The sequence below is a fragment of the Macaca fascicularis genome, chromosome 2 (genome assembly GCF_037993035.2).
Source record: "Macaca fascicularis isolate 582-1 chromosome 2, T2T-MFA8v1.1".
In the NCBI taxonomy this organism is placed as follows: domain Eukaryota; kingdom Metazoa; phylum Chordata; class Mammalia; order Primates; family Cercopithecidae; genus Macaca; species Macaca fascicularis.
Genome location: NC_088376.1, coordinates 117,491,505 through 117,516,565, shown reverse-complemented (window position 1 = coordinate 117,516,565; position 25,061 = coordinate 117,491,505). Strand labels below are relative to the sequence as shown.

Here is a 25,061-nt window from a genome sequence, read left to right as displayed (position 1 = left end):
CAGCTCACTGCAACGTCTGCTGCCCAGGTTCAAGCAATTATCCTGCCTCAGTCTCCCAAGTAGCTGGGATTACAGGCGTCCACCACCATGCCCAGCTAATTTTTGTATTTTTAGTAGAGATGGCATTTCACCATGTTGGCCAGGCTGGTCTCAAACTCCTGGCCTCAAGCAATCCACCTGCCTCAGCCTCCCAAAGTGGTGGGATTACAGGCGTGAGCCACCACACCCAGCTGGAACCTCCAAGTATTATTTAATTCACTTGCTGCCCTTTACTATGTTTTCTATACACATCAACATCAAAATCCTTCTCAATCAGACATAGTTATGTCATGATCAGGTGCAAGATCTACTGCAAGAAATTAATGAGATGGATGTTTGAATCTCAAATCAGTGAATGATTTAATTTCTAAATTTTATTACCAATCAATTCAAGGATATATCCATCACAGTATTGCTTTCAGTCACTTGCATTCCAAAATGCAGCCAGCCAAGTGGGGTTTGGATATATTCTGCTATCTTATCAATTTACCATTGAGAGATCTGGTGATTATTGTCAGTTGACCAAGTTAACTCCTCCTAAATTGGGGAATAGTTTATTGAAATCTGATTACACACACGTGAGTGTTTGGCATCACCCATTATAATTGTCATTGTTAGAAAGTGGTTGACAATTGCTTAAGAATCCTGTCAAAGATAGGCACATTTACTGAACTCTATACCATCCTCACAAAAGTCTTTCCCTCCCAATCACTGAAAAATCAGTATTCCTGGTATACCTGGTACTTCTTCTTTGGCATGAAACACACAAAACAATTTAACTCAAACTATAATCAGTTACCTGTAAGTCTGCATCAAATTCATGTTTCAGGTGTGCTTCTTCTGCAGCCTCCACCAGACGCTAAAAAAAAAAAAAAAAAAAAAAAAAAAAAAAAAAAATGGAAGACAGCATTAAGGATCAGAATTGTGGCCTGAACCCCATCTCCCCACTGACCAAAAGTGACAGATTATATCATGGTTCATACATTGTGACCTGATGCCTTTGCTCCCATGAAACTGAAAATAATCACATCAGTGTCAACATTTGGTTTCTGCCTTCATCATTCAATCAATAATTCTTCCAATAAATATTTATTGTTATGTACACATTTATAAATGCACACGTATTCTGCATCCATTTACATAACAATTCAGATACTGGCCCTTAAGGCCCAATGCAGATCCAAAACCCATCTAGAATAGTGCATTCTTAGGTACAGAAGGCCCTTAGTCAAGATTTATTGCCTTGAATTGAGTTTAACTTTAAGTGGGCTAGCTTTCTTCCCCAATATTTTGGAAAAGAGTACTTATTTTAATTCCCTCAAACATTCAAGGTCAATTCTTTCTGTACCCAGTTCTAATATGTAATTATCAGGTGACAGTTATGTGCATTTTATGGTCCATCAATGCCACTGTGACAATCTGCAACTCAAAAAAGCAATCACTTAAATTAAACGAATACTCAGCACCCACAAGAACACAATTCTTGTTATTCTTCTCAGCCAGCGAAGTTCAACACATTAATAGTCTTATGAAACCCATTTCATGATGCCTTCATTTAGATAATTACTCAACAATCAAAATCATTTTTACTTTAATTTGAATTTGCCAACAAGAAGATATTTCCCACCTTGAAAATACAGGCTAGTGGATATTGCACAAAACTCATGTGGTGAAATAATATTTCACTGAAATTACAACAAACTAAAAGGAAAATCTTAGATCCAAGCAAAAATTTGACCATTTCTATCTTCTCATGGTCACTCTTGTATCCTATGCTGTCTCTAACTTGCTTTCTCTTGACATAATGTAGGCCTGAGTTTAATAGGCCACGTGTGAAAAACGATGGCATTAATATTAATCTCTAAATGGTCACACATCGACAGACAAATGTCCCATGAATAATTATTGAATTGGATACGGAAGTGAAGAGGCTGAAATATATTCGGGTAACTTTAAGCAGCAGTATAGAGCACCAAAGCCCACTTTCTCCACAGGATATACAAAGGAAGAGACAGGCGAGCGGGAGACAGTGCTGCCCACAGACAGGAATTTGGGAAGGGTGGAAATGTGATTTCCCACACTATCTTCAGTTGATCAGAAGGTCAGGAAGGGCTTTTCCTTTACTGGTCAAAGAACAATCCCCAGAGAACATCAGAGGCTAGAGCCAGGAGACCTGGTCCTCATCCTCTTCTAGATGCTAACTCACTACAGGTGTGAAATCTGGAGCAGGACCCTTACTCTGTCTGAGACTCAGTTTCCTCACCTGAAAATACAAAAAGTGGTGACCCCAGAGCAGTGCTTCTCAAAGTGCCGTCCCACATTGGCAGGATCAGTTTCACCTGGGAACTTGTAGAAATGCCCATCCCATTTTTTTTCTGGGTTTTTCTGATTCAGAACCGAATCAAAAGTTCTGGAGGTGGGGACCAACCAGCAATCTGGTCTAACAAGCCCTGAAGGTAGTTCTGATGTCACTAAAGTTTGAGAACCACTGGTTCTCAAAATAAATAATAATAAACAATAATAAAAAAATAAATAATAAATAAATAAAATAAAAATAACATTCATCCCATTCCTCACCTCACTCCTGACGCTTGATTAAACCTCCAAGGTTTCTCAACTCTTATTTAACTTTGTAAAATCTATGTGCCAGGCATGGTGGGTTCGTATCGGTAATCCCAGCACCTTGGGAGGCAGAGGTGGGCAGATCACCTGAGGTCAGGAATTAGAGACAAGCCTGGACGACATGGCAAAAACCCATCTCTACAAAACACATAAAAATTAGCCAGGCGTGGTGGCACATGCCTGTAGTCTCAGCTACTCAGGAGGCTGAGGCAGGAGAATCACTTGAACCCAGGAGGCAGAGGCTGCAGTGAGCCGAGATCACACCACTGCACTCCAGCCTGGGCGACAGAGTGAGACTCTGTCTCAAAAACAAAAAACAAAACTTATGTATTCCTACCTAAAATACTGTCACTTTAAGACATAAAATTCTTTACAGAAAAAAAGACATAAGATGGAAGGGATGAGAAACAGAAAAGTAAGAAGAGGAACAATCTACAAAGATCAGGTAAGTGGGCCCCACGCGTTCATTGGGTCACCGTCTTCCTAGAATCACCCTAGTCAATGAAGCTTGTCAGCCTTCTGGGATCACATGGCACAATCTGCAAAAATATTGTGGATCCTGACAGATGAGTGACAGGCAGTGATAGATAAAATGAAGGAAAACTATGTGTTTCTGAGAGCATATTCTCTCAATCTTTGTAATAGATTTGGAATTTCTATGCATGTATCATGAAATCAGTTATATATTGAGCTTTACAGAATGTGTATAAATATTATGCATGTCTGAATACTTACATTATCAAAACAAATCATGCATTTTGAGCATTTATTTATTTCAACACACAAAAGTAGATTTTTAATGGTGTCTACACACTGAGAATCTAGAGGAAAAAAGTTGATAAAATGTTTAAATGATCAAAAGATAAAGTAAAACTACACAATTATCAAGACAGATAATACTGAAAAAAGTAAAGAATTGGAAAGGTAAAAATAATAATAAAGTCGTGTAGGACCAACAAAAAAGAGAACAGGATGAAAATAATAGGCAAGTTGAAATCATCACAAAACAGTATGCATGAAATGTATTTCATATATATTGTATTTACATATGTGTGTATGTGTATGTATATGTATACTGCACAGTCATGCAAACTATGTAACCTATTCCTATATAGCAAAACAAAGTATATTTCAACAATGAACACTGCAATACAAAGTAGGTAACAATATAAGAAGGTAACACTGGAAAGCATCTGATAATATTGAAGTAACTACTAAGAGCAACCAGAACACTGCATTCTGTGCTGAGTGAAGTAAATACATGAGAATTTGACCGGCTAGCAAGTTTTTGTGTTCATGTTCAAGTTAAATTTGCCGCATGCCTTTTTATTTTTTTTTTTTTTCCTAATAGGGAACTCTTCACGAATTTGCATGTCATCCTTGCTAATCTCCTCTGGATTGCTCCCATTTTAGTATATATGCTGCTGAAGCAAGCACTGCATGCCTTTTTTAAAACTTAATTTACCCCACATATTTCTTTCTTGATCCATGAAGATATTTTTTCCATCATTCTCACTAGAAAGCTTTAGGAAACATGATTCAAGAAATGATAATCAACCGGCAGCTACACGTAATGGTTGTTTCTTACGAAGCAAATGGGTATTCCAGAAAAGCGCTCTTCGAATGGATACGCCCTGTACACAGCACCCACCAGGTTGTCCCAACCTGCCCTCTGATGCCAATGGGAGACAGGCCTACATTTTCTGGGTGAACTCAGGGGATGCCCTCCCCAAACAGGCTCAGCTGTTGTGTAAGACAGTCAGGAAAAATGGCACATCATCAAGAACTATGCATCTTGTGGAAAGAACAAAGGACAGTAATCTTTCCTCTGAAAGCACTCTCACAAAGCTAAACAAATTAAAAGAAATGTTATTTAAGTAGGAAACCATCTTCCATAGATTTACCTAAGACAGGCTGGGTGTGGTGTAATCCCAGCACTTTGGGAGGCTGAGGCAGGCGGATCGCATGAGCCCAGGACTTCAAAATTAGCCAGGGCAACATGGCAAATCCCCATCTCTACAAAAAATACAAAAATTAGCCAGGCATGGTGGCGCCCACCTGTAGTCCCAGCTAGCGGTGAAACTCAGGTGGGAGCATCACTTGAGCCCAGGAGGCAGAGGCTGCAGTGAGCCAAGACTACACTACTGCACTCCAGCCTGGGCAACAGAACGAGACCCTATCTCAGAACAAAAAAAAAAAAAAAAAAAAAAAAAAACGAAAACAGATTCATGGGGACAGAAGTTTCTACTGTTTTTTGTTTTGTTTTGTTTTGTTTTGTTTTTGAGACGGAGTCTCGGAGTCTCACTCTGTCGCCCAGGCTGGAGTGCAATGGCGTGATCTCAGCTCACTGCAAGCTCCGCCTCCCGGGTTCACACCATTCTCCTGCCTCAGCCTCCTGAGTAGCTGGGATTACAGGCACGCGCCATCACCCCCAGCTAATTTTTGTATTTTTTAGCAGAGATGGCATTTCACCATGTTGGCTAGGCTGGTCTCGAACTCCTGACCTCAGGTGATCTGCCCACCTGGGCCTCCCAAAGTGCTGGGTTTACACCCGTGAGTCACCGTGCCTGGCCAAGTTTCTCCAGTTAATAAAATTAAAATACATTGATTCATCATCTAACAAAGTCAAGACCATAAAACTTCAATTTCTGATGCTTGCTAATAGAAAGTAACAGCCTATTATTGACATCTCTTTCCTTAGCAAATGTCATTATAATCATCTAAATCCAATGAAATATGTTTTTAAAACAAATTTGCAGGTAAGAAAAATCCATTAAATTTGCTAATATTTTAGTTATTATATAAGAAACTGCCAGTGAGCCTGGGGAAAACTGTTACTCTATTATACGTGTTATAAAGGCAGTATACTTTTAATAATAATGTTAAATTTCTTTTGTATGAATTCCTTTTTTAGGTCCACAGATGGGATTATACAATTGTGAATGTGGTTTTTAATTAAACGTGAACACTGGAAACAAAAATGGCTTTGAAGACTCCAGCCTTCGGAACTGAGCTTTGAGGTAAGAGAAAACAGCAGTATTGTCCACAAATCTTTTGTCCCTTGTTTAATGCCAAAGCTTTTCCTTACTCAATAAAAATGATAACACTACACTGGAATATACATCCTGGACTTGGAACAAAGCACCTATAAAGTAAAAGGTCGTAATTCATGAGTTGATGCACATTTCACTGGCTTTTTATATTTCTATATAACTCGTGCCTTTTAGTGAAATAAATACAAACAAGAGCCATCTTTATAAATAGACAATGCTAGAAGCCATAGACCACAGATAGTACTTATAGCTTTGGTGAAGGCGAAGCTGCCAAGGGGAATAGCAGGGATATTAAAGCATTTCATTTAAAATCACATCTTATTTCTTGTTACAATGACCCTATATATATCCACACAACATTACAGAATGCACAGTGTCCCATTTCCTCCCCACAACACTTAAATCGGGACTAGCGTTGAAGACATGGTAGAGGTCAAACTTTCCATCATGGGCCAGAAGGGGAAAACCGGACACTATGTCTAAGTAAAAACTGGATCAGAAGAAGAAAATGATTCTTTTGTCCTCATATATTTCATGTTTTTGTTCCTGGCCATTTTGGCTTAACAAGTGGAGAAAGGAGAGAAAGAAATACGCGGTGAGAGGTGGGAAGGTAATGGAAAATGGTACTATACTACCAAAGTAACTTAACTGCTGGACTCCTGATTTCATCACAATGAACAAATTGTGTACAAATAAAGAAAATTTCAAACAAAAATCCCTACAATGGGGGGAAGGGACAATTATGAATGAAAATCCTCAAAACAAAACAGAAATATAAAAACCATATGGAATCACAATGTAAAAAGTTATTTTTATTTCTTATGTTAAAGCTAAAAAGCTTTGGGTTATAAAATGCTGTTATAATGGGCTGTTGAAATTTAATAAAGATTTCAAAGCACTTAATACATCTAGTGGTTTTCATTTAATGTTTTGCAACAACACACTGAATACTCATACCAGGCTTTTTACTGCCTTTTTTCTGGAAAGAATACATAATTCTTTCTCAATTAAGGTTTAAGCTCAAATGGGGGGAACTCCAATCTATAATCATGAACATGGATTTGGGCTACCCAAAGGGTTATCTTGTAGTTAGTTATTGAATTGTCATTAATACCAGAGTTAGAGATCACATGACTCTTCCTTTGAATCAACAAGAGTTCAATGTGTAGAAAAATGGCCACAGCAGTAAAGAAATAGTAGTAATTACTATCACAACCATACCCAGAGCGGCATGGTTAAACTGTTACCCTAGATTCAGTGGCTTTTGCTTTAAGGGCAAGAGTTTGATGGAGAAAGAGTTACACCATTTGTCCATCAGTGTGTACCTGGGACTAATGCTATCCCAGCAGCGTGTTACACAGCAGGGCTTGAACTTGACGTGCTGACAGTCTACAGAAGTGAAGACAGAGGAGATCTAAGTCCTCTCCACAGTCACAGATTTCAAACTCAATCAATCACAGATTAAAATGAAAAATCTCTACCCTCATTACGGGCACTTAGCACATCAAAATATGTTTCCAGGAACCCTGGCAAAATGAGATTGATTTGTTTCCCAGACTTATTTCAAACTCTTGTCTTGTACCAAGGGTCAGAAATCATCCATTTAAGAACTGTTACGTTGGAGAAATTAAGTTGTTCAGATTCACATTTTCATTCCTTCTGGTGTTGAGATTCCTTTCCCTCTGTCCTTGGGATAGAGCTTTTTTAATCACTCTGTAACAATGCAGATTAATCTTTGCTGCTTTGTAGCTAGAGCAATTGGATGAATATTTCCTGAAGTGTCGGATGGGTACCAACAGTGATCCATGAAAAAAACGTAAGATGGTTTACAGAATGTTGAGGGACACACAAGGAAAATAGCTATTTCAATGAGAAGGGACAAGTGACAAAGAATGCTGTCAGGAAGCCAAGGAAGCTTCCCAGAAGACATGACATTTAAGCTGAGCTCTGAAGGAGAACAGGAAGGATGCAGGAGAAAGAGAAGTGCTGAAAGAACATTCAAGCCAATAGGAACATTTCACACAAAGTTTTGGAGGTACGAAAATGTTCTGGAAACAGCAATTAAGAGAAATATTCTGGAAACAGCTAGTGCTCCGGGACCTACACAGAGGCTACATCAATGACTGGATGACCATCAGGTAATAAACCAAGGCAAAATGAAAAACCTGCAGAAATGGACACAGTTAGACAAGAAGAAAGCCAACACACCTTTCCCTGCCACCCTGCAATGCTGCAACTGCAGTTAGAGTCATAGCTGAAACCTTAATAATATTCAGTAATCCTTATTGATACAAATGTTTTTATTTTTCGATTCCAATAGAAATGGCACATATAAATCACCAACTATCAAGATGATCATTTCTTTGGAGAAACACAGCTTTTAAGGAGGCTTCATTATTTCTTTGTTCCTGTAGAAGAAATAAGCTTTGTTGCACATGAATGAACATTTTGTATAAAATGACCTTCTGCCTGAAAGCTGCAAAAATTGCTTCTGCTTTAAAAATGGCAAACATTTCAAAGTGGATTATAAAAGCGAATCTATAAAGTTTCTAGAGAAAGCAGGTAACAGAACAATAGAGCAAACACATCGTGTGTGTATGTGGGGAGCTTTCTTCCCTTCCTTCACTCCTCCCCGTTCCTGTCTCCTTCAGATTGTATAAGGCTACACTGGCCTTTTACAAGACAAAATAAGCCTGGAGTTTACATCAGAAGACACGATCACAATCAATAACAAATTATCTTTGTTTCCACAAGAGATACCTGTTATCAATTTGAGGCTAATTAAATTAATACCCGTTATCAGTGTGGATGGCCAATTTCCAAACCAAAGCCATCACATTCTACATCTAAGCCTGCATTTGCCAAAGTGCAACATTTGCAGAGCTGCTGAAGATGGAAACAGCCAAACATTATTCAAAGGGCTGCCCGAGGGCCAAGGCAGCTCAGGGAGAGGTAGGAAGAAGAGACAACCTTTGATTTCAGCCCAAGTAATTTTTCCAAATGACCCAGTGTTTTAAATAACGTTCTTCTGCTTACTTAGCTCTCCTGGGAATGTTTTAGAGTTGATTATCAAAATCAAGGCTATTTAACCATGAAACTTAAAAAGTCCCCTCAGGACCCTTCAGTTCTGAGGTAACTGCACTATATCCTTTGTGGACAATGGAACTATCTTTAACTTCTCAAGGGGATAGTCCACAATGAACGGGGACTATGACATTATGTCATCTGAGGCATGAGCCCACAAACCCAGCACGGACCAGTACTGGTCGGTGGCCTGTTAGGAACTGGGCCGCACAGCAGGAGGTGAGTGGAGGGTCTGCGAGCATCACTGCCTGAGCTAAGCCTCCTGTCAGATCAGCAGCATTAGACTCTCATAGGAGCACGAACCCTATTGTGAACGGCGCATGCAAGGGATCCAGGCTGCACGCTCCGCTCCTTAAGAGAATCTAACTAATGCCTGATTATCTGAGGTGGAACAGCTTCATCCCAAAGCCATCCCTCACTCCCCCATGGAAAAACTGTCTTTCATGAAACCGATCCCTGATGCCAAAAAGGTTGGGGACCGCTGACCTGAAGGATGAACATTTGTTCTCCAAAATGAAAGAAACTTTCCTATCACCGAGGCCTCTGATTGCGGTGAATAAAATTCTGTTTCAGCCCTTAATTATGCCTTTCCAGGGCTTACTCAGAAGGTGTTGACTAGAACTCACAATGGCAGAGTATTGAAGGTACTGCCCAACTAGCCAAGGAAGACAGGGACATCTGCCCCAGATAAGTCACAGCCAACATGACAAGGTGTTGGTGGTGGTAAGGAAATCTGTCCTACAGAGAGTTCCCATTCCTGGTTGTATCACTTTTCTATCACTTCTGTTTAACTCAGCAAGTACTTGTTGAGAACTTATTAGGTAACAAGAACATCACCAAGAACGGAACCCCAATAACTACATAACTGAGTCTTAGGCCTCAAGAAGTTTAAGTTTGGGGTACATTTTGTTACAGTAGAGTCAGAACAGGTCTCAGAAATCAAGGACAAGAGTTTGAATCCAGGTCTTCCTACTCACCGACTCTGGGTAAGTCTTAACTGAGTCCTGGGTTTTCTAATCTGATGGACACAAATAATATAACCTTTAGTCTGTACCTCAGTGTGTGAATCTGGTAAGAACATATATACAAAAATTTCCAAAAGGATTCCACACAAGTGTAAAATATTATTAAGACAGGGTAGAGGAAGAGACAAGATTTTCCAGCATAAAACAGCTTGATTGAAACAAGGAAACTTCACAGAGTCACTGCCTCCCACGGTTGGCTCTCATATGCGGAGAACTTGGAACAGCTCCCCAAGTTCACAGTTACATGGAGGTTATGTGAAAGTTAATTCTGCTGCCAAGAAAAGGACTCCAAATCTTGTGTTCGAAAACACAAGGCTATGCATCTGCTCCTTAAGGGCAGGTTTTCAGAATTCACCACTCTCTTTTTCAGCTCCAGAGGTAAAATCTGTGATCAGTGAGGCTGAAAATGGAATGAGGCAAAGGCCTTTATGGAAGGGTTTGACTGATGTCCTCAGAATGGCACAAACACAGAAATTAAACTGTTTGCCAAAGCAAGCTCCTTTGACAGATGGCACCTGTGAGACACTGGACAGGATGGTGAGTGTGGCAGGCAGCTCCTAGACCCCAGGCCCCAACTATGGCCAGGGAAGAAAATTTTTCTTTCTCCTTGAAAACGAAATAACACTAACAATTTCCATGTCCATTCAGACTTTACCTTCTCAAGATGGATTTTTATATAAATTTGAAGCAGAGAAAAATCTGTTCCAATTCCCTTGTTGTTCCTTCCTTCCAACTATCCATCCAAATGCTTACCAGGCAACTTCGGTTTGGGAAGGAACATATTGTGTTGGTCCAGGCAACAGCCCCAAGGTCTGACAACCTGAATTCAAATCCTGCCTCCCTCCAGCAACTTTATAATACCTCTCTGAGTCAACGTTCTTGGCACAGAGTAAATGTCCACTAATGTTATCTCTTATTGCTGCTGATGATGATGATTAATTATGTGGGAAGTATTACGCTAGGGGATGATGCTATGAAGATAATGGCATTCTCACACAGTTTAGTTGGGAGGGGAGGCAAATAATTAGATAACGTGGCATGGGCTAGGAGGGCCACACAAGATGATAAGAGCAAGTATTGAGCTTCACACTCCCTGGACTATGTGTCAAGCTGTCCTACATGCTTTAGTCATCGAATCCCGTGAATCCTCACAACCGCTCTATAAGACAAAGCACAGATGCCATCCTAACTTTACACCAAAGGGAAACCAAAGGGAAGAGAGGTTATAGCGCTGTGAAAACCAAGGGCATAGAGCACCAGTGCAGGAATGCTCATAAATGATGCAACAGTGAGCTGGGGTTAAAGGATGAGTGGAAGTCAGCCAGGTGACCGAGAGAGGTGACGGCGAAGGAGCAGCAAAGGCTCCAGGGTGGGAGCCTCCTCTGCCTAGTCTCTCCTGTCTGCAGAGCTGCAGGTGTGGAATGGGAAGGGGGGAGAGTGCAAAAGGGCAGGCAAGTGGGGCTCAGATAAGCAAGGGTGTTGAGCTAGGCTAAGAAGTACTGTGTGTGGCCTGCATGCAGCGGGAGGTCTCACGGGGCATAGGACCCACGTGATCAGACCTGAACTTTAATTCATCTTCAAAAGTAATCTGGTAGCAGTGCTGAAAAAACTTAGAAGAGGATAAATCTGAAACAGAGACTGAGGCAGAGAGACCACTTGCTTTAATGCCATTTATTCCACAAATACCTTAATCCATGAGCAATTCCTGTGGGCTCTCCCTCCAAAATACACCCCATGCTTCACTACTTTTGTCATCCTCTCCCCTGTTACATTCCTAGTAAAGCCATAGCCATCTCTTCCCTGGAAACCCTCAGCATCCTAACAAGTGTCCAGTTTGCACTCAGTGCCCTGGATCCCATTCTCCACATGGTTGCCAGAAAAAGCCTTTTAAAAACAATTCTGATGGCAGTGCTCCCTGTTTGAAACCCACCAGTGACTTCCCACTAATTATGACTATGACCCATAAGGTCCTTTGATCTGGCCCAGTACCCTCAGATCCTAACTCCCAGCCATCTTTCTGGCCCCAGACCACTATCAACTTGTCTCTGTCATCCTGCTGTTCTCTTGACCAAGGATACTCTTGTCCTAGATCCTTGTATGTTTGGCTGCCCCTCATTGGTCACTCTGCAGCTCAAATGACTCCTCCTCAAGGATGTCACCCCCATCCCCTAACAAAACGTTGACACGCTTTGTGCTCGAAGCAGCATTGAGCATATGACTAGTGCTCAAAATGCAGTTGGACAAATTTAAAAAATATCTATTACTCACCCTACTGAGTGCCAGGCACTGTGTTTGTCTGGGAATATAAGGTTTATAAGACACAGATGTTGCCCTCAAGCACATTAGAGTCCAGGGTGGGAAAGAAACGAGCAGGCAACTGCAACACAACATGATAAAGGTTCTAACAGGAGGAAGCAAGGAATTCTACAGAACACCAAGGGAGAAATTAGACCAGGCTTACGGGGCACAAGGAGGCTCCTCACGGATGGTACAAGAAGGCTTCTCATCTACACTGAAACCTGAAAGACAAGAGCCAGCCCAGGAAACAAAGGAAGGGCCTTCCAGGATGAGGGAACTGCAAGTGCAGTGGCAAAAGAAGGCAAAAGAGGGCATGACATGTTCAGGTAATTACGAGTGGCTCGGCGTATGAAGGTTATGTGGAGGGGAGCCTGTGTCGGGGCTGGGGAGCTAGTGAGAAAGGAGGCTGAAGAGTTTTAAGCAGTAAAATATTATTGATTATTGATGTTATCTAGATGTTCTCAAATGAGCAAAAGGTGATCCAAGACAATAAGGAGAAAGATTGAAGACAGAGCATCTGAAAGTTATTTAGGAAGAGGAATCTACAGGACTTGGAGGCCAGTAGGATATAGAGAATAAGGGAAAAGGCAGAGTGACGGAACTATTAGGTGGGTGCAAAGGTCATTACTTTTGCACCAACCTATAGTTTGCTGTCCTTACTCACTACCTGGTACTGCCTCCCGGGGGTGTCTAGCAACAGTCAGAGAAGGAGCTGAGCTCAGGAGGAACACTAAATGAAAGAAGGGCTAGCAGGTATGATAAAATCTCATAGTAAGACCAGGCAATACAAGCATCGAAAGTTTTTAAAAGTGAAGTCCATTCAATCTTGTGACTAAGGGTGTGTGTTGGAGAGTGCCTGCCGACTCTCAGTACCATCTAAGCTGTGCCTTCTACGGTAGCGCTGGAGGCCTACCACCACATGCTCTTGACTCCCTTGCCAGCAGGGCTCCAGGTCAGATTCTTGAGAGGGCTGCAAACCAAAAGAGAAGAAACCAATATTCTCCAGCGGAAGTGATGGGCATGTACGTGGGCATCTGCAGATGGCAGGCATCTTTGGTCAGTCATTCAGACACACTCCCACGAATTACCCACTCGTGCTGCAGACACCGGAGATCGTTGGTGGTGGCTTCCTGCGACCGCAGCACTTCCTAGATCTGTCAACTCATACAGCAGGTCCCTGACCCTCATCCCTCAGTTTTTCTATCAAATAAGCCTTTAATTCCCTTTATTAAACCCCTGCCTACTTAAAATGCCTAAAGATATTCCTTAAAAAGTAAAACCTAAAGGGTTTTTGTTTTCTAATCAAACATGACTGAGTGATCCACAGGGTACCTGTGTAAGAACCACTTCAGAGCACGGGGCGGGGGCCAAAGTGCAGAGAGCAGTGACAGTGGGACGGATGGAAGTTTGGGACAAAATATCCAGATTCTTACATTGAGAAACCGATTTGGGCCATAGCAGGAAGAAAATGCAAGGTGAAGGAAGGCTTTAAGATGAAAACATGCTCATAGCAATGAAGGTAGTAATAAAAACTGCCCTGGGAAGCTCCCAGAAGACCCAGCTCAGGGCAACTCCAGGATCCTTCCTAGGGATCCGAAAGCCTTTGAGCCCTAGCCTCCAATTCAAAGGACCTTAAACTTAGACTTTTCACACTATTTCCTGAAGGGATTACAGATATAGTCATAAAGATACCATGGCACTGGAAGGAAAAGTTGTTTAAAGTTGCATCCCTTTCCTGGACCACACAGCCTACAGTGCATTATAATTTCTTCCTACTGTATCCTTAATTTGCTTAGGAAGAGACCAATTACATATATAATATAGGCATGCTTTGTTAAAAAGCAGAAATTTGTGAAATGTATATATTTAAAACATACCACAGTTTTCAACAAAAGCCAAAATTGACAAATGAGATCTAATTAAGCTAAAGAGCTCCTGCACAGCAAAAGAAACTACCATCAGAGTGAACAGGAAACCAACAGAATGGGAGAAAATTTTTGCAATCTACCCATCTGACAAAGGGCTAATATCCAGAATCTACAACGAACTTATATAAATTTACAAGAAAAAAACAAACAACCACATCAAAAAGTGGGCAAAGGATATGAACAGACATTTCTCAAAAGAAGACATTTATGCAGCCAACAGACACATGAAAAAAAGCTCATCATCACTGGTCATCAGAGAAATGCAAATCAAAACCACAATGAGATATCATCTCACACCAGTAAGAAGAGCGATCACTAAAAAGTCAGGAAACAACAGGTGCTGGAGAGGATGTGGAGAAATAGGAACACTTTTACACTGTTGGTGGGACTGTAAACTAGTTCAACCATTGTGGAAGACAGTGTGGGGATTCCTCAAGGATTGAGAACTAGAAATACCACTTGACCCAGCCATCCCATTACAGGGTATATACCCAAAGGATTATAAATCATGCTGCTATAAAGACACATGCACACATATGTTTATTGCAGCACTCTTCACAATAGCAAATACTTGGAACCAACCCAAATGTCCATCAATGATAGACTGGATTAAGAAAATGTGGCACACACCCACCATGGAATACTATGCAGCCATAAAAAAGGATGAGTTCATGTCCTTTGTGGGGGCATGGATGAAGCTGGAAACGATCATTCTCAGCAAACTATTGCAAGAACAGAAAACCAAACACCGCATGTTCTCACTCATAGGTGGGAATTGAACAATGAGATCACTCGGACACAGGATGGGGAACATCACACACTGGGGCCTGTTGTGGGGTGTGGTGGGGGGAGGGATAGCATTAGGAGATATACCTAATGTAAATGAAGAGTTAATGAGTGCAGCACACCAACATGGCACATGTGTACGTATGTAACAAACCTGCACATTGTGCATAGAACTTAAAGTATAAAAAAAAAAAAAAAAACCACAGTTTTCAACTGTTTTGTCATTTGTTCATTCATAACATACCAGGGGCCTTGAAAATAAAATCCAAATGACCTGAGTCACCTGATTTCTGAAGGACCCTGTGTAACAGGACCAAGCAGGCTTTTACTTCTCCAAGGGAAAGTCAACCACATGCACTTACATGTGAAGCTTATTCCAAATGAAATCAAGAACAAATAATGAAAAATAAGACTATTCCCCTGACTTTGGTCTCTGAACATTTTACGCAAGTCCCTGGTTTCTATTAATACCACACCGGTAGCTTCAGGGTCCTCAGAAGAAGCCTTCCTCCCCCAGTGCAGAAATAAAATCCTGAGGCCAAGACTCTAAACTTTGCCCAACACTTTCAAAAGATGACTGTTCCAACTTGAAACATGGGGCAACAAGGGAATCAACACTGGCATGATAGGGCGCACATGAACTTCTGAGCCCCAGGGGGCTGAGTCAAACAAGGGCCTGTGTTATGAATGAAATGTATGTGCCTGAAACTCACTTTTGTTATTTTTCCATTCTAATTCTCATACATTCCTCTTGAATTCAAGGAATGACATTTTCACCCTCTGGAACCAAACTTAGCATTTTAAATTTCCAAGGATGAGAAGCTAGCTTAAAGGATAAGCTGGCTCTCCCATTTTTAATGCCCAGGTAATGAACTGAAATTACACACAGGGTTTGAATTTTTATGGAACGTTATTCATACACTTGACTCTCTCAGCTTCAATTCTTTCTCCTTTGTCAACCCTAATTATAACTTTATTTCAAAATCACAAAGAAATAAGCAGATGTATGAACACATGTGAGTGATAAAACATTTGAGGATTTTTTTTTTAAAGAAAAGACAGAGCTAATGAAGAAGGACTAAACCCATTTTACACAGAAGTAAGCTGACAGTAGAAACTGAAATTCTCTGGTGTCTATACAATGCTCATCTGCACCCCGTGCATGGCTCTGGAGGCCCATCGTGTTTTGCTTGTATTTTCCCCTCCTCACCCTACATCCTGCAGTGGGGACTCTGGCAACTCTCCAAGGCTCTGACATGACCAGAGTGGAGTCTTGGTTCCAGCACAATACTCCATGCTCCCCTCTCTGCCACCCACCCTCTTCTTTCACTGTGAAAAAGACACACAGAGAAATGGTAAACCCAACAAAAATGCCACTTTGTGAGTTAAAACAGTTGAATATCAGCAATTCCACATAGCTGGAGTTAATTCATAAAATAGATTTGAACTTTAGTGGCTTTTAAGTTTTTAAGTTTCCCCTTAACAGTCCAAAGGAGCTGATGGCTTGTTCGCTCTGAGGTGCTGGCTAAGAAAACCAAACCCACGCCCACAAGCCCATCTCTGAAACCCTTAGGGCCAGGCATGCTACTCTAGGTCAGGATTATTTGGATTTTAGAAAGGTAAAATGACACGTATTTGTTACAACTCATCCCCAGAGAGGTCGGGGCCAGCACCCTAAAATCAAATATTAACATTTCTATAGTAGACAAATAATTATTCATATTAAATATAATAAATAAATATTACACATATCCACATGTCAGTTCAGGCCAGGTTTTTCCACCAAACATGTTATTAAAAACCTTTCAATTTCTTGGAGCTTTCTTGATTTCAAAATTGAAGATATCAGAGTGTGAACCTCTCAATACTTGAACAAAAAATAAAGTGATAGAAGTTTCTTGATTTTGTGTTTGATGACCACAAAGTTTTCTGAGTCCTTTGGCTCAGCTTCTACTGGGGCTAAAAAATCATAAATTTAAATGAGTATGAATAGATCAAATAAATGTCAAAAGGAGGAGAGATCTTACTGGAGGGATGAAAATTGGAGAGAGGAAAACGCATGCAATGTGATGTGCATCCATGACCACAGTGTGGAACAACTTGGTAAATTTACTAAAATCATATATAATTTGGTAAATTTACTAAAATCAATGAATTGTATACTTAAAATAAGAAAATTGTATTATATATAAACTACATACCTCAATAAAGTTGTTAGAAAAAAAAAATCAATGGAAGACATTCAGAAATGTGACTTAATATAGTAGTTTTCAAATGTAGAAACCCACTTATATACAATATTATCCTATTTTCTCATAGTAAAGTGTTCCTAATAATGTAAAATGGTATGGTCACTTTGGAAACTTATTCAAAAGGTTAAATACAAGAGTTAGTATATGACCCAGCAATTCAACTCCTAGGAAAATGAGAACAAAAACATATACACTAATGTTCAAAGCAGCATCAATCGTTATGGCCAAAAAGTGGAAAAAACCCAAATGTCCAAGAACTGATGAAGGGATCAACAAAATGGAATGTATCCATACAATGGACTATCATTCAGCAATGAAAAGGAGTGGAGTACTGAGATGTGCTACAGTGCAGTGACTCCTGAAAACCATAGGCTCAGTGAAAGAAATCAAAGAACATAAAAGACCATGTATTGTATTATTTCATTTACATGAAATGTCCAAAAAAGGCAAATCCATAGAAACAGAAAGATTTGTGGATGCCTAGGGCTGGGAGGAATGCTGAGATTGAAGGATAAATGTTAAAGTGTATTTATTGGTTTTCTTTGTTTTTTTTTTTTTTTTTTTAGTCGGGGGTGAGGAAAATATTCTAAAACTGAATGTGGTAATGGTTGTACAACTCTGAATACACCAAAAAAAAAAAAAAACCCACTGAATTATATACTCTAAATGGGAAAATTGTATGGTATGTGAATATTTCAATAAAACTGTTACCAAAAAAGTGTCTTTAGTATATTAGAGTAGAATGTTGTTTGGTGTTCTTTAATGGGTACAATGAGTCCTTGGCCACCAATAACTTAGTGGGTACAATCCACCTCCACAGAATGTGCCGCTGTGACAGCCAGTCAACACGAACAGAAGAAAAGTTCTCATCCGCTCACCAGAAGATTAGGCAAATCTGTGGAGAGACTGAAATCTCCTTTAAGCATTCCTTATATATGGATTGGATTCTTAATTAGCATCTTTTATGTGTCTTTAGCACAACGACCCATTTCAGATTAACTAGCTGAATTACTGTCATTTGCAATAACTGTGAACAAGAAACGCCAAATAAATATTATTGAGATAAAAGTAAGTTAAACATAATTTTTAAATCCTTAGAAGTGTGTTACATGGTGAATATTCAACTACTGGCATCTAAGAATTGTAAGTCTGATGGCATCTAGCAGAATTCTAGGTCAATCCAAAGCTAAAATGTGAATACTGCTAATTAAAAGAGTTCTCACTGCTAGGGTAAGTAAATACCAAATGGAGAAAAAGATCATAGATTTGCAACATTTTGAAAGGCTTATAATAATTTATTACTGTTTATAGCCCACCTCATTCCAAAAACCATTTTCCCATTGCTCATACGCTACATGAAGATATGTTTAATTAAGAACATCTAATCTTAAGGGGCATGAAGCTAATTAGTCAGAAAATATTTATTAAGCATCTACTATGCGGAAGAAACATGGCCACACACAGAAGGGAGCTATAAATTACTTATCACAGTCTGTACTGTAGGAATTTTTTGTCACATCTAATAATAATGAATATAATAACTATGCCTAGTGCTATTTGCCAGACTTCAAATAAGAGGTCCGAGTTATTAGGGGTATAAGGGTTGAACAAGAAAGTGATGACTTTCCACTACTGAGGCCAGGAAGACCACAGAAGAGACAGAATCTGAATGAACTTTCAGACGCAGGTTCGGAGGAAAGAAGGCAGATGTCCTAGGTAGGAAAAGCTAACATGCCCTCGGGGAATGGAGGGCATACCTGTCTGGGCAGAGAATGAGATAAGGGTGGAGAGGAGAGCTGGGACCAGCCTGGACCATCAGTCTAAGGCCTGAGATTCATCCTAAATAAAAGAGGTGTCAGAGGAAAGGTGACCCAGGGTGGTCAGAGGCTGGGGGTCCAGTGGGGACAGCAGCTGGACAATGGGAAAGAGATTATGAAGAAGTCAAGGCCCTGACTTATCCAGTTCCTCAGGCCCGCCAGCGGTCACTTACAGCAGTGTCCACACCACTGAGCACAAGCAGGTGGCTTGCCTGCACAGCCACGGCTCCCTATCACTGTCAAGGCAAATCCCACCCACCAGAAGAATGAACTTAGTCCTCTTCTATACCACTGTTTTGTTTTATTTTGTTTTTTATAGGTTTGTGTCATTAAATTATTTTACAGGTTTTTTTTTTTTAAGAAGACAATGCTCCTTCATAAGGTCTCAAGCCTGAAACAAACGAAACTCAACAACTCTTACAGTGACCTGTCAGATCCCTGAGACACTAATATATGCATACTTATTGTGATTACTTCAATTATATGAATTAAGTTTTCACTATTTGGGGGGATTGTAAGCAAGGTGATTAACACAGCAAGAAGGATGGCTATAAGAGAACCCTACTTCCAAATATTACCTTGGGGCAGGAGGTATGCTGATTATTAAACTGATTACACTATATATGCCAGTTATATAATAGAAATTCAAGTTTGCATGAAGCAGAAAAGATCAGTGACTTACCTGGGTTTTCTCTCCCTCCCTCTGTGTCTCTGTTCTGTGCTCAGTCTCTTGCTCGCTCGCTCTCTCTCTCTCTCTCTCTCTCTCTCTCTCTCTCTCTCCCCCCCCCTTTCTCTCTCTCCCCCTTTTCCCCCTCTCCCCTTCTCTTTCTTTCTCTCACATGGTAGTTAAGTTCAAACATTATTTATTAAGCAAAGACTAGTAAGATCTCCCTTTGAAGACTGCACAAAATAGTAAAGGAGACAAATAGGTAATCAAATAACTACTATTTGTTTTTGAGTTTTGTTTGTTTGCTTGTTTTTGTAGAGACAAGTCCCTATATTGCCTAGGCTGGTCTTGAACTCCTGAGCTCAAGCGATCCTCCCACCTCGGCCTTCCAAAGTGCTGAGATTACAGGTGTACTTGGTACGACGAATGTTACAGGTAAAACTCAGATGTAGATTTAAATAAGCATTAAAATAATAACTGTTTTAAAAAAATAGGTCAAATCCAGAATACCAACTTGCAGCTATATATTCTCATAATATCTTGTTCCTTATACAATTACCCTCATTTACCAATACTTCATTAAGACAAACCGCCTAATCTATGCTAATAAGTCACAGCTGCTAAGGTGCAGCTAACTCAATGAAAGCCACCAACAGTGCATTTCCCTTTGCGATAACTAATATTATAAGCCACAGGCAGACAGTGACGGTGAATCACAGGACAGATACACAAAATACGAGAGGACAAGGTGGGCAAGGCTCTAGGCCATGCAGATGGCAGGTAACGTTTCACAAGGTCAGGGGCCAGGAAAGAGCAAAGGAGTGTTAAAAAATCCAAAGGGGCAGGAGGAAGGAATATAACGCAAAAAACTCTGGGAAAACATGATGGTGCAGCAAGGTCCTGTCCCAGTTTAAAATAAGTTCATGTGAGAAGGCAAGGACTACCAAAAATCTGGGATGAGCTCTACTGGGCACTCAATTAAGGGGCAGAGTTTGTGGTCAGGGCTCTTTCAAGACCCTATAAGCCTGTGCTTCCCTCTTGCCTTAACTCCCCCATGGCGTTTTTACCACTCTGATGGTTTCATTCCTCATGAGCCCTGCACTCCCTTTGAACTAGGGACATCTGACAACCACTTCTTGTGATTAAATAATGGGTGGTCAGACCTAGACCCTTCAGTTTCCCTTTCTCTAAATGCTGGCTTTCTTCCTTCATCCCATAAGGTGGAGGGCACCTGAAACAAGACAGGGACATTTAAGTGACGATGGCCAGAGGATCCCCATACCCCTAAGGGGCTAGGGGCAGAGCTGCCATTCACAGGAGTGGTCTGCCTTTTTGTAATTTAACTGAAAAGAAAACTCTTCCTTAGTGGAGGATCAAGTGAGTCCAGTGAACAAAATTTAGCACACAGAAATATTGGTTAATCCTGCAGTTTTAAAAAAAAAAAAAAAAAAAAAAAAAAAAAAAAAAAAAAAAAACTCTAAGAAACATGATTGGAAAGCTGTTGGGAGTGGAAAATTACTAGAAAAGGTAAGTTGGTACTAAGAGAATTAGAGTTGGCAGTTTATCAAATGTGAGCGGGCAACGATGGACAGATTTGAAGTCAATAATCACTTTATCACTCCTAACAACTTCCACCTGGCAGGTGCCTGGATTCCCGCCACAACATTTATGTGCAAAATGTGTTTGCTTTGTCTCCCTTGTTTTCTTTGCTCTCTGCTTTGAATGTGGAACACCTTTCCCATTTAAGGTTGCTTTTCTCTTTATGAACGTTGTAGCCATTTCTAAAAATTTTAACCATTACTGCAGAACCATTTGGGATAACACAAATATACATGGAGTTAAGCAAACAGTTGCCTTTTTCTCATCAAGAAGCATCTGGGCAAAGAAGGAAAAAGAGAAAAGTAAAGAAAAACTGATTTCAAAGTCCAGGAACCAGGTCTACTGAATATTTAAGCCAGTGATTTCCAAAGTGAAATGCATAGGCTCTTCTCAAAGATTTCTCTCCTGGTTTTTCAGTTGTATAAAGAAACCCTACTCTAGTTTACGGGCAAAGTGCCTACATCATTTCAAAAAAATAATCTAGTACGTATGTGGAGCTGGCACATCTCCTGCGAATCCAATTTAAGCTCCTAATCTTTGCATCCTAATGGGTTTAAACATTTTCTGATCAGAGAAAAAAATGTATTTTACGTTTGCTTTCCAAGTTTCAGAGCAAACTATTTTCTAGCCCTGGGGACATTAATTCTCAAAAAGAAAGCCTAACTTCTCTTTCATTTCAAGAGGTTTTCTAGATGAAGTGTAGAGTAGTGGGAAAAGTCAGTCCCATGCCATCATCATTGAACACTGCATGTTATTCAAACCCACAATAAGCACGTATGTCTTTTCCACATGTGGTGTCTCTGACTAGACTCATTTCATCCCTGCCTGGCAAGCTCCTACTCCTCCTTCAAAACCCTAATCAAATATCCCCTGCCCCATGAAAACTTTGCTGAATACTCCAAAGCAGAAAAATGCCTCTTTACTCTGGGGTTCTGGACCTCTTGCATTGCAACATTTGACAAATCTGTATCAGAGAGATGCTTCATCTGTATTATATTGCAAACATCAGCTGCAAAGCAGACCCTTCCCTCCTTCTATCCCTGGATACCTTGGGCTTAGGTGAGTACTGCATGCATACTGGTGCTCCATCAGTGTCTGCTCAACAATGAATGCATCTTCCTATCTTTCCATGGTATATCCCTCTCTTATTGTGCTGAACTCTGGGAGGATAAGCTGCATTTTATCTTATCTTATCTTATCTTATCTTATCTTATTTTTGAGATGGAGTCTCGCTCTGTCATCAGGCTGGAGTGCAGTGGCATGATCTTGGCTCATTGCCATCTCCGCCTCCCAGTTCAAGGGATTCTCCTGCCTCAGCCTCCCGAGTAGCTGGGATTACAGGCATGTGCGACCACGCCCAGCTAATTTTGTATTTTTAGTAGAAACAGGGTTTCTCCATGTTGGTCAGGCTGGTCTTAAACTCCCAATCTCAGGTGATCCGCCCGCCCTGGCCTCCCAAAGTGTTGAGATTACAGGCATGAGCCAGTGTGCCTGGCTGGATAAACTGTATTATCCACCTGGGTTTCTCCAACCCCTGGCATACAGTCATTACTCAGTGAAAATAGGAGGAATGTAGAAGAGAAAGAGGGAGGGAAGAAGAAAGGGAAGGAGGAAAGGAAAAAGCCAGTGGTTCCCCATCTCCATCACACATTCAACACGTTTGTTGAATTAATGGCTTCCTCCTCATGACTTCTTTACCTGTGTATTCCTCATGTCACGACACATTTTCTACCTTGAGTTTGAGAGGTTTATAGACACATCTTATCTGCTGGAATAGAAGCCATCTGAAGTCCAGAACTTGTTTGTCTAGGCCACAGAGTGGAGCGTCTTGAGCCTGGAAGTCACTGAAATGTCTGTTGACTAAAGATTCAGCAAAGATGACAGGACTGCAGGATGTTTGAAGTGGTCCCCACTTCATTTGAAGCAAAAGGTCTAATTTGTGAGTCATGTCAATGGTTCAACAAAGTGAACTGGTGAATTGAGCCAGGTTTGAGGAAACACAAGTTTTACTATCCAATTTCAGATGACAAAACTCAGCGATTGCTGCCAACCATTTCATTTCCCCATTTATCTCCTATCTGACAGAAATAGCATAAAATTTGTCTTCAATCTACCATGGAAAATAAAGAGAACGCATGAGATGGTACATACTAAGAAATCTGAGTTTCTCTGACAAGAGGAGTTCAAAATGTTATTAGTCAAATATAATGCTTCGAAAAGCTAAATATGATTATTTACTTGACGGTTATTCATTGATGTCAAAAATGCTACTTTTCATTCACCTCCTTCCTCTTTCCGCTTCTTTGCACTTATATTTAGTTTGGAACAAGTGTAGTCTGTGAGTTATGGTCTATATTGTAATAAACAGCTGAAGAGAGTCAGTATAATCAAGTGAAAAGTAATACGGGAAATGCAACGGTCTTACTTCGAAAGTCTAAAATTGTTGTATAACTGGCTTTCTTCCATTTGCCATCCTTTTTTGTTCACAGTTTTTTTAGGCTGAAGGAGTAACTTGACCTACATGTGTTAAGAGGAAAGGAAATCACTTAAGCAGCAGTAAATGAGATACTATTATCATAGCTCGATATAAAATTGCCGTCCATCATTTAAACAATTTGATATGTGGCAGGGACAGGAAATTTCCATAAATGTTCTTAAAGCCTACAAAACATTTTTCAAACTATCAAATTAAGAGGTACAAGAATAATTAGATACTGCTCAAGGTCTTTCTATTCTGAAGGGAGAGATTTTTCAAAGAGATAAAATTATATGTCCCTGTTGTTTTGATATTTGGTCTTAATGAAAACAGCACCATGTTTCAGACAATGTTTGAGCTACAAAAGTGTCAAAAAGGTCTTTACTAATTATTTTTCTTAGGAAGCTAATCAACACACCCTACATGGAGAGAATATTAATGTGTCCTCTACACATCGGCTGGTTTAATGGACATTCTGGGGTCTGCCCCGCACATATCAACCCCTCTATGAGAGCTGGCTAAAAACCCACCTGCAGGGGCTCAGGCGCCATAATGTCCTAACCAATCATGTTCTCAAAAGTGGACATCTAACCGAGCCGGTCTCTTCAGATACTCTTCCCCATCTGGAATTGGAGGTTAGAGATGTCCATCAGTCTCTGTGGGATATCTGAAGTAAGGGCAGCCATCGGTAACAGGAGACAGTGGCAGCCATCGGTGATGGTGGTATGCAGAGGCCCAGAGAAGGCCAGTGTGCTAAGAGAAGGAACCCAGTGGGCAGGGCCACTTCCTCAGATCCTGGTCACTCCCTGGACCCAACCTCACTTCATCAGGCTCCATCACACACCTCTGTTACTTCACCAACAAATCCTCATTGTCATAATGCTGCTTCCTGTGGGTTTTGGTGACCTGCCACCCAAACAACCTTGAGACAACTTGGCCAAGCAAATGTGACTGCTTGGCAGGCCAGTAAGACAGCTTCTTCATAAACTCAATAAACAATGACACAGTCATGCTCATTAGGGGTTTCTGAATATTCAGATTCAGAGGGTGCTCAAAATCCTGGGAAAATTAGGTTGGATGTTCTCAAGCTTGGCCTAACAAGAAAAAAATGTGCAAGATCAACTGACCAGAAAAAGTTATTAAAGACCTCAGCTATTATTTTAACCCAGGAGGCCACTGTGACAATATTCTAATATTCCCCAGGTGGATCATATACTCACTCTAGAGTGCAAGGAACTGGGGCCCCATACGATGACGGTGGCATTGAAAAACTTCTTGACACCAGGACAGCTTGCACTGTAAGTGGTTAAGGGCCAGCTTTTGTTTTTTTCTGTTCTGTTTTGTCCCATCGTGTATGTGTGTGTTTTCCAACGCTCTGTAGTCCAATAATTCCATAAAATGCAAAAGTGATTGAT

The 25,061-nt window shown here is 40.5% G+C and overlaps 1 protein-coding gene across 8 annotated transcripts in view; it reads right to left on the bottom strand.

Annotated features, from left to right (window-relative positions):
• CACNA2D3 (calcium voltage-gated channel auxiliary subunit alpha2delta 3) overlaps positions 1-25,061 on the bottom strand; it is a 931,957-nt gene that overhangs the window by 665,991 nt on the left and 240,905 nt on the right. For all 8 annotated transcript variants that reach the window (XR_006695842.3, XR_010585145.2, XR_012431274.1 and 5 more), the window contains one exon: positions 839-898. Coding sequence is in view for 4 of the 8 variants with exons in the window: in XM_045384857.3 (XP_045240792.1) it covers positions 839-898 (60 nt within the window). In the remaining 4 variants the exon portion in view is untranslated. The remainder of the gene's footprint in view (positions 1-838; positions 899-25,061) is intronic.